Genomic DNA, 15,782 nt, shown 5'->3' with positions numbered 1-15,782 from the left:
GCGGAGCAGCGCCTTGTTTGCATTTTTACCCTGCCATTAGATAAACAAAAAATTGAATAAAATTTGTTTGCCAGGTTAGAGCAGGTATTTTTTTTCGAAATATTTTTTCTCCACTCTTTGTTTATTTTCTATTGCATTGCATAAAATCCCGAGCGCTTGCATATTTGTTATCCTTTTACTGTGATGTTTTTCGTTGCGCCCTGAGAATTTGTAGCTTTCGGCAGTTGGTCACTTTTTGCTTTGCTCTGGTTGTTGTGTGCGGGGATGTTCTCGTATTTGCTTGGGGTTTTAATTTAGCTGGTCATACGAAAAAAGTTTTTTGCCAATTTGTTGCATTTTGTTGACAATCCATGTGACAGGCCACCACCTCGTCCTCCGCAGACTCCGCAGCCTCCGCTCCATCTGCTGTTTGTCTGGAGGGTCGACCCTGCAGTTGTTGACTTTGAGTAGCTTCAAAGTTCGGTTTTGAAGTTGGTTAAACAGTGGGGCGTAGGTGCCTCTGTGGATCTGTCGGCGTGGCCATGTCAGCACCTCGGTTTTTGTTTTCAAAACTGTGCAAGAGTTTGGATCTAGTCTTTCCCCCTCCTTTTTGCTGACTAATTTTACTGTGCAGGTTGTCGAATCAGTGGGTTCTTGCAAAAAGGTACATGACTTTGACTTGTTTGGTTTACCCCCTTTTTGGATTTGCTTAAGCTGAGTCTTCTTCCTATTTAAGAAAGCACTCGCAAGTGTCTTTAGTATTAAATTAAATATAAATATTATATTACATATGTATCTGTGTTAGTAGAAAACAAGTCTAATGAGTTTACTAGTTTTAACTTGATATAAGCTTAAAGAACTATATGAATGAGATTATCTTTAGCAGTTGAATCCAATCAGATTGGCCCATAAATTTACATGGCAAAGAGATCACTTACTCATCTAGACGCTTTCGGGCTTTCCTAGTTACAGTTTCCAGTTCATACGCTAATTTACTACCGACATCCCTAATTAATCACCAATTCGCCTAGCATAATGTCTATGCAAATATCACGCATACGCCTAGTGTTCCGGCCAGCGCCATCTGTCGTCCATTTCGGGCAGGCATTGAGGCGTGAAGCCAGGCACTACCCGCATCACATTCGCTTTCTCATTCCCATCATTCCATCCACATCCATAGACTAATGCCACGGCAGCTGGCGGCGAAGAGATTTTCCGATTTGTGGGAATGACTTATGGGCCACTTTTTGGCGCCAGGAAGGGGGCGTTGTTCGGAGGTATATCCTTTTTAAGGCACCTTAATCATGGCAAGAAACTTTTGGCTCGCATGAGGGGGAGCCTTTTAGCTTTTTGTTTGTAATGAAAATTGACATGTCCTTCGTCGGATTGTGGCACTGGCAGACGTGCCATGGTCTGGGCGCCCTTTTTGCTCCCCTCCGATTCCCTTTTCCGTATTCTCATCCTCATCCTCATCTCATCCATCTGCTGTAGTTTCCCTTTGTTTGGCCCCGACGCTTTGTCTTCGCGCTGTTCATTTACCTTGGGCCATTCACAAACGGCCGAGGACACAAATTCTACCCAACGTAGGCATATCCCTTAATGCACTCCCCTTCCCCATCTCCTTCGCCGGGAGCGAAATTCTACCTACAGCTCCCCTAGAAGCTCCATCGTTATGGAGGCACCTTTGTGACGAAGATGTATCGGCTTGCTGGCATCCAAAGCCGTGGGCATAGGATCTACCCACGCCATGCCCCCAACTTGTTGATGAATTAAAAATCAGCAAACACCGGGGAAAATGCGCTTTTGAGGGATGTTCAAGTGGGGCGGATAACAGGGGCTTAATGGATCATGCCACTAATTCTGGGATTAATTTCAACGCACCGCCACATCGGTGGAGTGGCATAAAATCCTTCAAGTAACATGAAGTAAATCCTTCAGTGTTATTTGCATAGGTCGACTAATGCTTTTTACCATTTTACTACGAAAATGTTAAAGAAGTAAATATTGTAGTTAGCTATTATAATAAAAGCATAGTTTATTTTTCCTTTGAATGTGTTAGCCTTTGCTGAATTCCGCCGAGACTCGAATTTATTTTCGAAATATTTTCAGCTTCGTATATTTTTTGGAAACCCTTTTAATGCCGGCTAATTCCTCGCACATAGCATTGCAATCTTTTCACCTAATGAATTTGGAGTGGAGGGCTCATTATCCCCTGGCTGAGACCGGCGTTCTTTTATGTCCTTTTCAGCGCCCAGGACTATTATCTTCGTGTTATAAAGTTATCTGGCCGTCGCATCGTTCTCTTTGCTCTCTCTCTTTTCGGACGGCGACTGTGCGGCGGACAGTTCTCTTAATTGCTTGCCCGCGTAATTAATTTAATTTCGAAAAACTTAAAACTGGCTCCAACTCCTGCCCTAATGTCTCCTGTCTGGTGCATAATTAAAACAAAGCATCGGCTTGCCCGGCTTCTAATGAACTTGATTAAAGCAGAGCGGCCAAGAAAAAAACTTTTAAATAAAGTTTAAGAAAAAAAAAAATGAATATGCCAATTTCTGTTACTTTTTCTACGTTTTTTTTTTTGCCCTGCTGTTGTGGGTAACATGGAAAAAATTTTATTACACGGTTCGGTTAACAAAGTCTGCTATTGATTTCCTCTCCGTCGAATAGGTGAAAAGGCTCGCCAACAAAAAGAAAAGGTTTTTAATAAAAATTAATTGAAAAGGAAATGGTTGAAAAAGTTACCCGCTGCTCGGGTTTCGAGGGGAAATGTCTGAAAAGTTTGATTTTTGCGCCAATAATGATTGGGATCATGTTAGTTGGTACGCGAGTGGAGCATGAGGAAGGCTATTAAATTGATTAATTGCTCGATTTTTGTTTTGGGTATCCGTATTTTGGTCAGAAAGGAAACGGGTAACCAGATAAAATAATTACCTTGGAAAATAATAAATAAATTATTACCTGTTGAGCTCTTTAAGGTAAACAATACATTCATTGAATATTCGCATTTGCTTGAGAATACTCTTAAATTTTGAAATGAAGTGTTGAAAAGAAAACAAAACAAAACAAAAGCCTCGGCTTAATTGAATTTCAAAGCGAAAAGGCTTCTGGTTGTGGAAATCTTTTGATGTGACTCCCCTGGCGAACTCACTGAGTGATTGCAGTTGAGAACTCATGTCCTGGACATCCTTTGCCACTTTTCCCACTGTCAATCCGACAAATCCTTTGCCACCGTTTGTCGCAGCACTTGCCTCGGATTGCAGACACATCCCGACTTCCTCCGGCAGCTTCTCGCTTTTATCAAAAATTAATATGACAAACTACTCAGACGAGGCGGTCTCCTATCCCCATTTCGCTCCTGGGTGTGCTCCATTCAGTCCTCCATTCAGTCTGTCTGCGCTTTGCGAAAAAGTTCCACAAAGGGCATAAGGATTTGATCTCGCCTTTCGCATTCAATTTTGCAAGGAAATCAAAAATGTGACGACAGGCTATGTATTCATGTATGCATAAGTTGGTTGATGGAGCGCGGGGTCGGTATACAGATAGACAATGCATTCGGTGGAGCGTTCTCATTAAGTCGGAGGACCCAGGCGCCTTGTCAAGTCAGCGTAATGAAGCGATAAGCTGCTGACATATTGCCAAGTGCAACCTCAATCCATATATGGCACCCATAACCCGTAACCTCTGACCCCTCGGCGCTGCAATTACCAGACAAACAACAATAACAGTGTGCCATGCAAAAATCAACGTCAAAAGTTCAACTGTTTGCAAATAATTTGCAAAAATCGTTTGAGCTTCGACTTGCTGTCTCTCCAATTCGGCATTCCACCCACTGACCCCCCACCACCCCCTCTCCCCCCTTAGCCATCCACCGCCGAATAGTTCATCTGCAGCAACATTGTTTGACACAGATTCGCACATCTGTAGCGCTGAACACTGAGAAAAAAAAGGGTTATGAAAGCAAAAATTATATTAAGCTGTGATAACTAAAATATAATAATTTAAAAAAAAATGTAATATTATTAAACACTCTAATTTGTATTAGTTATGTCTTTGAGTTCAGGTTATTTAAGCACTTTTAGATACAAGATACTTTAATGTCTATTCAAGGTTCCGTTTCAAAAGAAAACCCTTTTATTTTCATATGCCCATTTTGTTAGCTTAGAATGCTTTGTTTCTGAATTCATTATTAAAGATTTTCGAAGTAATCGTTATTATTTTCAGTGTGCCTACATACATACATCCAAACAGAGAGGCGGAGTCTTATCGGCAGCTGAAAATAGCGTTCGCGTTGTGCCTTCTGGTTCGACCTCGCCACGCAACGCTAAGCATTTTGGCTATGCCATATTTCACAATCGTAGCAACAAATATCTAGACATATGTATGCATTCCCAACGGTAAAGCTATCTCCACTTACACATATGCAAATCGCGAGTGTATGCCTTTATTGAGTAGCAAGGTATTGAACGCAATGGCACAAAATCTTTAGAATCGAAGGATTCGCATTGCTGTAGAAATATCCTTTTGAAATGTGTACATAGAGGTTAATAAAATGTAGTTCACTTACTACAGTACAGATGGAAGTTTGTAAAACACTGTCATTAAATTTAAAAACAAATTCCTAAATGGAAATTCTAGCCTAACAATATGAGATAACTAGAACTTATTACTCAGCATTACATATGCAATTATGCCCGATATACAGTGTAGAGTATGAATAGCTGGCCATTTCCCAGTTTTAGCCTCGAAGCGAGATGCCAGGACACGGCTTCTGCATTTTTGCATACAATTTTGAAATGCGTTGCGAAGAGAAGTATTGTAGGTGAAAGGCCCCGCATCTTTCCATATGCAGCTCCACTTTCAGTTCCAGTTTGAGTTCGAGTTGAGTTCGGTTGCAGCTGCATCTGCAGCTTGTTTATGGCATTGGCATGTATGACAGTTGCATTCAATCAATATGCAGGCGAGCTGAGAGCGAGGTGCATCCATTCACAATCCACCGCCAGCAAAATGGGGGTCAGAGTGGGCCAGCTGCCTCTGTGGGATGTCGAATGTCGGATGTCGGGCCCAGCGCCTCGGTTCTATGCATTTCCAGAAGCATACTTTGCTGCTGGCGGCTGCGTCTCAGCCTGTCGGATTGACATTCGCATTCACGTTTTGCGTGGAAAATTGCAGATTCGACCGGGCAGGGATGTGAGTTTGTCGTTATCCTGGAAATATAATATACATATCAATTGAAAAAAATATTAAATATGATGCATGTTTAAGCTGAAGTTCTTCAATTGAAAAAAATTAAGTAATATTTCATTTAGACATCTTTTCTATTTTGTTACTAACCCAACTTACCCAACATTCCTTTTGAAAGCTTGTGAAATATAATAATAAATAAATAAAAATGTTATAAAAAATGGTTAGCGAATAATCATACTTTCTTTTTTGCTTTGTAGATAAGCTGCTATCACTGGTATTTTCCATAATTGTACTTCACAGTTGGCATCTCAAACTCTCGAACCTGAGAAATACTTTGCATTGTATCTGGGCCTCCCATTGGGTTCGTTGTGCTGGAATTTATCAATATGCACTCCGTGGGCGTTCGCCCAGCAATTTTGCATATCTGTGAGTCACCTTTCGCAGCACTACGAGTATTATTAATTTCTTGGGTCCTTTTTACTGGTTGGTTTTCGATGGCCATCCATCCCTTTTCGTGTCGCATGGGGCGTGTCGGGGCTTAATGTTTGTCCAGTGCCACACGCCTATAATGTCTTCTTTGGTCGCCAACGTTGTCTCTCCATTTTCACTTTTTTGTTCTTTTTCGAGCTGGATTTTTTTGTGCCCTCAGGTCACTTGACATTGCGTTGGGCATTACCCCGCCCAACCGACACTTGTCACTTTTGGTTGGCAGTGGGAGTGGAGGAATGCTGGAAATACAATAAAAGTAACACTTCAAATGGCAAGACACTCAAGGTCAAGGTGAAGTGCAGGGAGTGCTCCCTTCATCGGGTTCCAAGTGGTGAATCTGAGCGAGTAACACGGTCTTGGAATTGTGGCAATATTTGAGGTTGTGAAATCATTTTCTGGGGAATTTGGGGATTTAATTGGAACGGAGAATTCCTGCAGGCAGGAAAATACGAGGCGAAAACAAGACAAGACTTAATGTCAGGTTTTGGGCATCATCGATGTGTGATTGCTTTCTTAGAAAAGCTTATTGAAAAATAAGAAACAAAAGAGCACAAGTCAATATTTGTATACATATATTTGGAGACTAAACAGTCGTTTTTTCTATATATTTATAAGCTAGCCGATTGTGCTGAGTCACATATGTAAATATGTAAATCGTTTGCTTTAAACTAGCGTGTGTTTAGTATATGAAACCATATATGCTGTAATATCAGCAAGTGCCAATCTACTTACAATTTAATTAACCTAACAGTCTGAAAGTAAGCTAGCCATTAACCCGTCCACCTTTCTTTGAATGACCCTATTGTGCGAAACAGTTTCTCATCTCTGGCTTTTCTTTATTTGGCTGCGTTAAAAGCTTTTTTAAGCCGTTTTTATCAGGTCTTTTGTGGAGGCCCAACTCATTTCTCGGGTTACATATGTACGTATGGCACAACTCTTTTGTTTACTTAGGCATCCATCCCTCACGAACCTCCCCCTACGAACCCAGTTCTCAACCCACTCTTTACATGTCATTACAAACAAATGCCACATCCTCGGGCTGAGGCCATTTGAGGTCTATAAATAAACGCAACAATGGGCCCGTCTAACAGATTTCCTACGCACCACTCCCGATTACCGCCCCCTATTTCCCAGCCCCTTAAATTTTCCGGCCCCCATTTTCCCGCAGAAAGCGTTAGCGTAAAAGATTAAATTCGTTACATGAGCAAAAGCCCAGGACAAGAAGAGAAGAATGAAAATGGGCAAACCTGATGTGCCACACCCGCCTGGGCTGGGATTCTACGAATTTTCTTTCTTTTCGGCTGGGGAAAAGTTTCCCACGTCTCTCATATTTTTCTTCATATTGTTTCTTTTTCTTATTGTTTTTCCGCGTCAATTTCCTATTTGTATTTGTGACAATTTCTTATCGCTTTGCGCCGTTTCCTTGGCTTTATTGCTTTTCTTTTACTTTCTATTACACTTGATTCTTTCGCAGTTTTCCCTTTTTTTTTGGGCGGTTTTTGTTTTCCCCATTTTCAATGAGCTTTTGTTTGACTTTCCGACTTGCCTTGACTTGTAGTTCTTTTCTTATTTTTTTTTGCTTCTTTGTCGTGTTTTTTGGAAACAAAAGGTAAAAGTTTCTGATGCTATTTGCTTGGAATCTTTTCGCCATATATTATTATTTTATTTTATTTTTTTTTGCCCCGCCGAGTTTGAGTTGAGACTTTGATTGGCATTAAAAGTGTTATATGAGCTACGCATAAGTTTTAATAGCCTTGCGGGTACGTCGTCGACACATGAAGTCGTCGGCTGTATAATTTGGGCTTTTCCCCTGCCAATTTTCCATTTTCATTTGGCTGTCTCGTTCTTGTAATTGCTCACTATCCCACATTTTCCGACTGTTGTTGGTGTGTGTGACAAAGTTTCCTTTTGGTGCTTGGACTTTAGTGTCGGCAGTAAAATACTAAGTATCCGTCTGTGGGTGTATGTATGAGTGCACTAAAATAAATCATTTGATATAGTTTTATAGTTACGTTTATTAGAAATAAAAAGCATAAAAAAAATTGTTGTGGATATCATTGTCAGTTTTTCTCGATAGAAGCATTTCTTACATTTTAAAAATCTCTTTCTCTATCTTATTTTTAAATATGTAATTTTTATTACGCATCTAAGGGCAGCCTTTTCTCTCACTGTAGTAGTTGAATCTGGAATGGAAACGCTGGTTTTTACACTCCTTCCTTTATGTTTATTGTTATGCCATCGCCATCAACCATCAGTTGTAGCTCCATCATCATCAGTGGAATTGTCATTGTCCTTGGCGGTATTCAATCAAAGCTCAAATAGCCGGGATTAGGAGGAAAATTCCGGTCTTGTAATTTGTACGGTTTCATGTTCTTTTAATTACTTCAGAATATCTGATTTCATGGCGGTTTTCAGTTAATGCAGGTGATAAAATCTGAGGGAAATAAAATTGCACTAATTGATTAATTCGAATGGTCGAAGTACGGTGATATTGAATTCGTTTCATTATTTCCATACCCTTTTATAAAATAAAATATTTTATTTATTTTCAAATATGAAAAGAAAATAAATCCAAAATTTGGTTATTAGAAACCTAAATCCGAAATAAAACTTTTCCTTTGGCCTCAGCATTCGTTCAATCAACAAATTCTACTTGCCAGGTAAAATTCAGCAGAAGTTTCATTTAATTTTCAGCAAAATTCTCTGAAGCTCAACTATCCTTTGCAGACCCATTAAAACAGGTAAACAATAAAACACTTAAAGGAGCAATGGCTTGGGATTGAGCAAACTATATGTGGTTCGACTAAGTATTTCGAGTACTCTTTTCCAAAGATCGATGTCAAATAATATGATTTTCCTCTTATAAATATATATCCTTTTAATATAGGTTTTACGATCGCCAACAAAATTATTTGGTTACAAACTATATGGTAAAAAAGGTAAATAAAAACAATTTAATCATATGTGCACGTTATTAGTTGACTTTTGAAGAAGTAGTCATTGCAGCAAAATATTATTTTATTTGCTAAGTTGTAAATATAACGTACAAATAGGGTATTTACTATCGGTCTGCAAGCATTCCTTGTATTGTTTGAGTTTAACCATAATAGATCGAAAGTAACTGCAAATCTGACTTTGAATATTTTATGAGTTAAGTTTCCATTTCATTGTTTCCACAAAATTTCCCTGGCATTTTTATGTTGTGCCCTTTTGCTCAATGCGCATGTAGAAATTGTTTTTGCTTCTTGTTTTCAGACGGAAGAAAAAATATTGCTGCAAACTTCAAATGCAATTTGCTGCACTTTAAAGGGTTGCATCCCCCTCGACCTCTCCGCATTTATGGGCAGGATCTTTGCCCAGTTTTTATTGTTTGTTTTGCCAGTGCAGACACGTACTACGAGGAGGAGCACTCCAATGAAGTTGAGACACACGACTGGCATAAGTTTGCCACTTCTGCATTTTCATTTTTTTTGCGCCCGTTTTTCTTTCCAGATATTTTCCTTTTATTATATGATTGCCATAAGTTTTTGTCGCGCTTACTTTGCTTGGTGATTGCAAACATATAAACACGTTTAATGGATGGAAATCAAACAATTGGGGGCGTCGAGCTTTTTCAATTTGGCACTTACTATTTTTTTGTTGAATTCGAGCTCGTTTGTTTCATTTTTAGTTTTTAATATTAGGATATGGATTATGAAGACTTAAGGTAGGAAAACATTGTAAATCATTATTTAATATAGCATCACCAATTGGTAGCATAAAATTCTTCAAAAATCGTTTAATTATTTAATACTTGAACTCAAAGTGATCTGCATTGCTTGTGGCTGTCTTCGAGATAAATGTTAAAGTCCGTCCCACCGGAAATCCATCAAGCAATCTGTCATTCCCCCCAAACGACCTTCCAATCAGAACACCCATAGAGCTCTGCTCATACGTGTGGGTGGCGGCTGAAAGTGCATTTCCCGTATATATGTGCGCAGATATCCTTCCATTAGAAGGAGCCTCTGAGAGGCCAGTCGCCTTCGTTAGCTTTGACCGCAACAGGCAACAAATCAACTTAATTGTGTGTAGAACCATCATGGGGCCAAACCATGTGACACATCCTCGGCTTTGAAAGTTTTTGGCCCGAATTTGCATAGGGGCCATGTGGGCGATGAGGTGGCCGGAAGATCAGGATGGCTGTTGATATTTTCCATCATTTAAAAGCAACTCAAACGGCAATATGCTTTCGTCGCTCCGCTTGAGAAAATAAACATCCGCTCCATGGGCATTTAATTAGTGTCACTTCTTCCTTCGGGCTTCTTCCGATTGCTCTGGTTTGATGGCTGTGGAGTGGTGGAAAGGGTGGAGGGGGTGGGGGGGGGTGGGGTAATATTGCCAGCAACAAGTACATTTAATTACACACACGAAAGTTTACGTCTTTTTTTACACACTCCTCTCCCGCCCAGCAAAACTTCTCTAACTCAAGTCAACTTTTTATATTTCCTTGGCGTTGGCAAAAATTTTATTTGCCAATTTGCTCTGCTCTTGATTCTGTACTTCAGTGCTACCCCAACCCCACCCCCCTCACATTTGTCATCCACCTCCTTTCAGTCACTCTCCTTCACATTTGCAATACGAAACAACACTCGCGTGACCCAGGGCAAATTTAATTTGAATGAAGCAGCATCAGCAGTGAGCACATTACGCATACGCCGCGTTGTACGCAGTTGTCTCACAGCAGCTGTTACTCCGCGTGGTGGCAACTTGGCATGCAGGCATTTTAGCCAAACGCAGGCGAATAATAATAACAATATCATGCTTTGTCTGAGTAGCGCCTTCTGAAATTTTAATGACTAAATGTCACATTAACAGCCGAAATGGATTTCCACGACACGACAGTGCTGAGAAATGTGGCTCCTGCGAGCGAAGCGGAACCAAGCGGATACAATACCTGGATACACTCTGAAAATTGAGGATATATATGTATATTCAAAGGGATCCTTAAACGAATCTTCTTTAAGGAATTTCTCCTAGCTATTTCAAGTCATATCATAATTGTTATAGTTTTTAGTTCACTTGCTAATAGGTTCGCAGAATGAAAAAATATTGGGGTTTAAATTCAATTAAGATTTATAAAAACAGTTGCTTTCAATTTATTTTTTTTTTTTTGTCATCAATTTGTCGTGCTATTGCTGGTGTTGCAACCGCTGGCAGCTCCTCCGCGTGTCATGTGGCATCATCTCCACCTGGTGGATCTGCTCCACTGTTCATTTACCTCAGTCCATCAGACAAAGCTTATTTCGCGCTCGACTGCTTGACTCGGCTCGGGCCAACGCAGCAAACTGGCTGACTGAGTGAATGACTGAATGAGTCAGCGAGTGACTCTCGACTCCATCTGCCCACAGCGAGAATATGTATACGTAACTGTGCCTTTATTATACTTTCACCTCCATCGCCTTTGCCTCGCACACATATGAGCAATCAACTTGGTGCTGCACGTAGCAAGGTAAATCTGGAACATAACTGCGGGTAATGACGGGGGGCGATTCGGAAGGATGCGAGGATTGGCACAGAGGCGTCCTCCTGCAGCGTTTGATTTCAATTTGATTGAAATTGTTTGTTCGCTGATATTTTAAGCTGATTATATGCAGAGCATGCTTTGTGCGATTTCACTTGTTAACTGACTACTAACAGAACATCGGTGGAAATCTACGATACATTTAATTGCACTCTTACATATATACTATTATTGAAATTTTGAACAACTTTTGTGATAAACAAAAGACGCTACTAATACATACAAAGTACATAATTCTGCTTAATCGAAGCAAATGCTGTAGCAAGCAGAACACGAATGTCTTAGCAAGCAGTAAAGCGACTGCTTTAAAGATTATCCATAGGGGTTCCCAGAATCTGAATGCGTAATTATCTTTCAGATCTTAAAGAGCTCAATATATGAAAAGCACGCTATGAAAAATTGTTTAATCTCCGCTAAAAAATAATTCGAACATTAAAAGATGCGTGGAGCTTGGTGTTGCCACTTACAATGTAGATTATAGAGTTACCAGATTAGATTCAGCTTTTAAGCTGAAATCATGCCAGCGAAACAAGTAAGTAGCTAAGTAGCTTGGTGCCAAACAATTAGGAAAATAGGCTAAGGATACAACATACTCTGGTCACACTATAGAAAGAAAAAATCGCCAGTCATACCATGTGTGTGAAAGAACAAAGTTGAATTTTCTGATTGTACTCGGCATTAAAGATTGTTCGACTTAAAAAAAAAAAAACCAATCCAATAGAGCAGGTAATTGTCCGCACCTTTCAGTGATTCAGTAAAAAACATCTTGCAATCATCGCAGCAAAAAATGAGTACAGTCGCAAGCAACGATCAGCACGTGGACACCGGCGTATTGCCGGTGCCCAGCACGAACAGCCCTAGCTCCCAGATCGAGCAGAAGGGCAATGAAGCAATCGTGCCCAACTACAAGGCTGCTACTGCCGGCGAGCAGGGCGAGGCACAGGCTGGAGCTACCTGCACTACAGTCGCTGTTCGTCCGTCAGGTGTTGCCACCTCTGCCGACATAGTGAAAGGGTCATCATCTGTGAGCAGCCACGTGCAGCCGTCATGGCGGAGCTCCTTCGCCAGGTCCCAGGACAAGAAGTGCGGCATTTGCTTCGAGACGATCATGGAGAAGGAGGGAGGAGATAAGCGTTTCGGCATCCTGCCCAGCTGCAACCACGTGTTCTGCTTCCAGTGCATTTGCACATGGCGTCATGCCACACAGTATGCCTATCAAGTGACGCGAGCTTGCCCCGAATGTCGCGTGTGGTCTAACTTTGTATGTCCCAGTGCATTTTGGGTGGAGGAAAAGGTGGCGAAGGACCAGCTCATCAATGATCACCTCGCCGCTATGCGTGCAAGGGACTGCAAGTACTTTAAACAAGGACAAGGCGTGTGCCTCTTTGGCAACAAGTGTTTTTACAAGCACTCTATACCCAACGCAGATTACGTCGATGTGGGATTGCCGACCCATGCTCTAGGGCTACCGATTCCATCAGATTTTTCGGGACTTGGCAATTGTCTTATTTTGGTTCCTTTCCCGAATATGTTTTTTGATGATTTCAGCAATTCCGACGACTACGATTTCTCGGACGTAAACTAGTCTGACGAAACGGGAGGAGATGAGAAAAAAACCAAGTTAATAATCCACGAAATGAAGCGATGTATTGTATGTAGCTGCCAAATTTTGCTTACAGAACAATCATTCACCACTTAATTCCAAGAAATTTGGGACACTTTTTGCATGCATTAAATTTTGACTTGCATTAAATTTCATTCACAAGTGGCTTATCCTTAAACTGAACTGAACTGAATATGAGTATCAATAGCTTTAAATGCGCTAAGCAGTGAAAATTACATTTTGAAAATAGGTGCTGGTCTGGAATTTACAACTGATAACCTGCAAGCCTGCAGGCATTTAATATCAAAAAATCAATGTATTAACCTAGCAGTAACTTATCCCTTTTGGAGAATTTTCCTTTTCAAAATGAATCTCTATGAAATGTATTTTTATACAATTAAATAAAGGGGACTAAAATGAAAACTTTGTTTCTTTATCTTTATCGTGGTCACCCCGCACTTCGAACACTTTCCACACCTGAAACGAACATTGCTCACTTTTCCACTTGGCCATGTGCTCATTATCTAGCCAACCGCAATACGTGGAAAACACGGCGAGCCCCATTAGCAATCGTTATCTTCAGAGATGGCCAGGAGAATTCCCATTAACTGCATTTCAGTGAAATGTCAACTGGATTTTTCTCGTACCAGTTTTCCGCTTGGCTCGTCGCTGATGTGTTTCAGTTGCTTTATATGTATTTATTTTTGTTTTTGCCCGTGAGTATCCTTTTTGGCTGAAAGGATTATCCGAGCTGCTGCTGACGTCCTTCTGCCGCATAAGTTGTGCAAATATATACACATGCAATGACTTACATCTGATTTAATATGATAATTGGAAAGTGAGTCCGTAGATAAAGCAAGCCAGCCCCCATGCACTCGGCTTTCCCCCACCAAGTGCCACCTTGAATGTCGCTTTAAATGCCTCGTCCGTCTAACTGGATGACTGACTGGGTCCTGAATGAATCACTAGCTGGCGTTTAGCATTCATGCAGGAAGACTTGAAAGGCTTCGCAGCCAACACCAAACATCGCTATTTTTTTTTTCAATTTTCAACTGCCTCAATTAGGCGGCTTTCCCACATTGCCACTAACTCGTATATAAACCAACCGACTCAACTTAGCCAACCAAAAGCAACCAACTCGAGTCTAGCCAAAAGTGCAAAAGGAAAGAAAAAGTTTGCATAAAATGCTTGTTATAAAATTTAATGAAACCACACACGAGCGCGGAGCGCATATTTTTGGAATTCCTAACTTTTTCATGGTATAAATGAGGTAGATTACTCTGGGAATCCAAGATGTTAGGATACCATGGGTTTTTTATGTATTTTAATTCGTTGTTCAATTTTTAAAGGAATTTATCTATTCTTGAATACCACTTATAAGGTCCATTTTAACAAGACTTTGCCTTGGTTCCAGTGGAACATTTTGTTTTCATTTGAGTAAGGTTGTAATTAAAGTTGCTGATGTGAAGTGCATTTATGTTTAGGCTTTGAGCTTACCTAGGGTATTCTATGAGCCTTCACTTGAGAGTCGGAACTTTGTTCTTGTTGCGGGAAGCCAGCGCAACCGTCTTAATGGTTTATGAATTTGCTTATCACGTATTTTTCTGGCAGGCCATATACGCGGTCGCTTTTCGCCAAATTAAATGGGTCGTACGTGTTTGCATAAAAGAGCTAAAATTTCGTTGAGTGAGTGGGTTTTTTCCTTTCGCACCGAACGCTGAAGCTCTGGAGCCCCACAAAATGGTGGCGCTTCATTAGCCAATCGCTCGTCCATTCGGCCAACGGGAACCAGATGGAGCCGAAAAAAAAATAACCCTCACTTGGCTTCACTCGTTTTAATATTCGTGGAGTGTTTTCTTGGTCGCCATGTAAAATTTATTCGCTGAAAACTCATTCCCCTCCTCACAGCGAATAAAAAGTACACAGAAAAGTTTGAAGTTTGGAGCCAAAGTTTTCCATTTAACGCTTGCTTGACCAACAAATTCACTTTTATCCCCGAATGTCGCCGCCATTTCGCTTTGATGATCCGGATGCGGGTGTGAACACAACCGAAAGAAGTCTCAGTCCAGTGCCCCCCTATTTCCTTCAAGATTGGGAGAAACTAGTTGGTGTTTTTTTTACAGAAACACACGACTACAATTATAAAAAAAATAAATTGTATATGTTAGGTATACAAATGAATAAGTTATCTTTTTTCATTTGTTATTTTAACTTTTATTAAGATTATTAGTATGCACCAAACTTCTTACGCAACTTCTTACTGCTCATTCTGAATATACTCAAGGAATATTCAATGGCTTTTGATTGGGTCTGAGGAAACTGCGGTCGGAGCCAAGGCAATCAATTACAAAATCCGTGAAAAAGGGACGTCTTCCTATTTGTCTTAACCATTCCGGTGATTCCTTCTCATCTTGCTCCGCGGGGACTTGCCATCTTTTCTAATCAGTTTGATGCAACCCAAGAAGCGGGAACAGAGCCTGGCTCATTAGGAAGTCAACTAGACCGCCAACAAATTGTCTTCTTTGGATTGTCCCACAGTTTCCAGGAGGTGGGTGGGTGTCTTTTTGCACTGGCACGTGCCCGGGTGAAAAAAAACGAGTGAAAAATACCCAAATAGTTAGCAGTCTTGCACTTGTCTTTATTGAGCGGATCCAACTGTTTGTGGGTGTGTCAAGCTGTCAGCCAGTCATCCAGCCATCTAGTCAGTTTGTCAGATGGTCAGTTAGGCAATCTGTCAGTGGTCTGTGGTCTGTCGGTCCATCTGTCAGAGGTTTGTCCGGTGGTTTGGGCTAATAATCTGATTGACTTGGGGCCGCCGAACTGTTTCACATCCTAAGTCAACAGAAGCGCACACAGAGTAAACCATTTTGGCATTTTCATTTATGAAACTAGAAGCCGTCCTTAAGTGATTTTCGGGTGGCACAAGCTGAAAGTATTATGATATATACATAAATATATCTGCTAACT

At 40.7% G+C, this 15,782-nt stretch overlaps 1 protein-coding gene and 1 long non-coding RNA gene across 2 annotated transcripts; one reads left to right on the top strand and one right to left on the bottom strand.

Moving 5' to 3' along the window:
* Nucleotides 1-10,814: 10,814 nt before the first annotated feature.
* Nucleotides 10,815-11,320, bottom strand: lncRNA:CR43985 (long non-coding RNA:CR43985). Its single transcript, NR_073946.1, has one exon. It is a non-coding gene; the product is annotated as a long non-coding RNA:CR43985 (long non-coding RNA).
* Nucleotides 11,321-11,854: 534 nt separating this feature from the next.
* Nucleotides 11,855-13,234, top strand: CG12477 (uncharacterized protein). The gene is made up of 2 exons (NM_140798.2): nucleotides 11,855-11,938; nucleotides 11,994-13,234. Exon 2 carries the CDS (start codon nucleotides 12,000-12,002, stop codon nucleotides 12,795-12,797), a length of 798 nt encoding a protein of 265 aa, NP_649055.1. The 5' UTR covers nucleotides 11,855-11,938; nucleotides 11,994-11,999; the 3' UTR covers nucleotides 12,798-13,234.
* Nucleotides 13,235-15,782: the final 2,548 nt, after the last annotated feature.

Source organism: Drosophila melanogaster, chromosome 3L, assembly GCF_000001215.4.
Source record: "Drosophila melanogaster chromosome 3L".
In the NCBI taxonomy this organism is placed as follows: domain Eukaryota; kingdom Metazoa; phylum Arthropoda; class Insecta; order Diptera; family Drosophilidae; genus Drosophila; species Drosophila melanogaster.
This window is presented reverse-complemented; position numbering and strand designations above follow the sequence as displayed.

Coding starts and splice junctions, on each gene's coding strand:
- CG12477 (NM_140798.2), top strand. CDS start 12,000: ATGAGTACAGTCGCAAGCAACGATCAGCACGTGGACACCGGCGTATTG.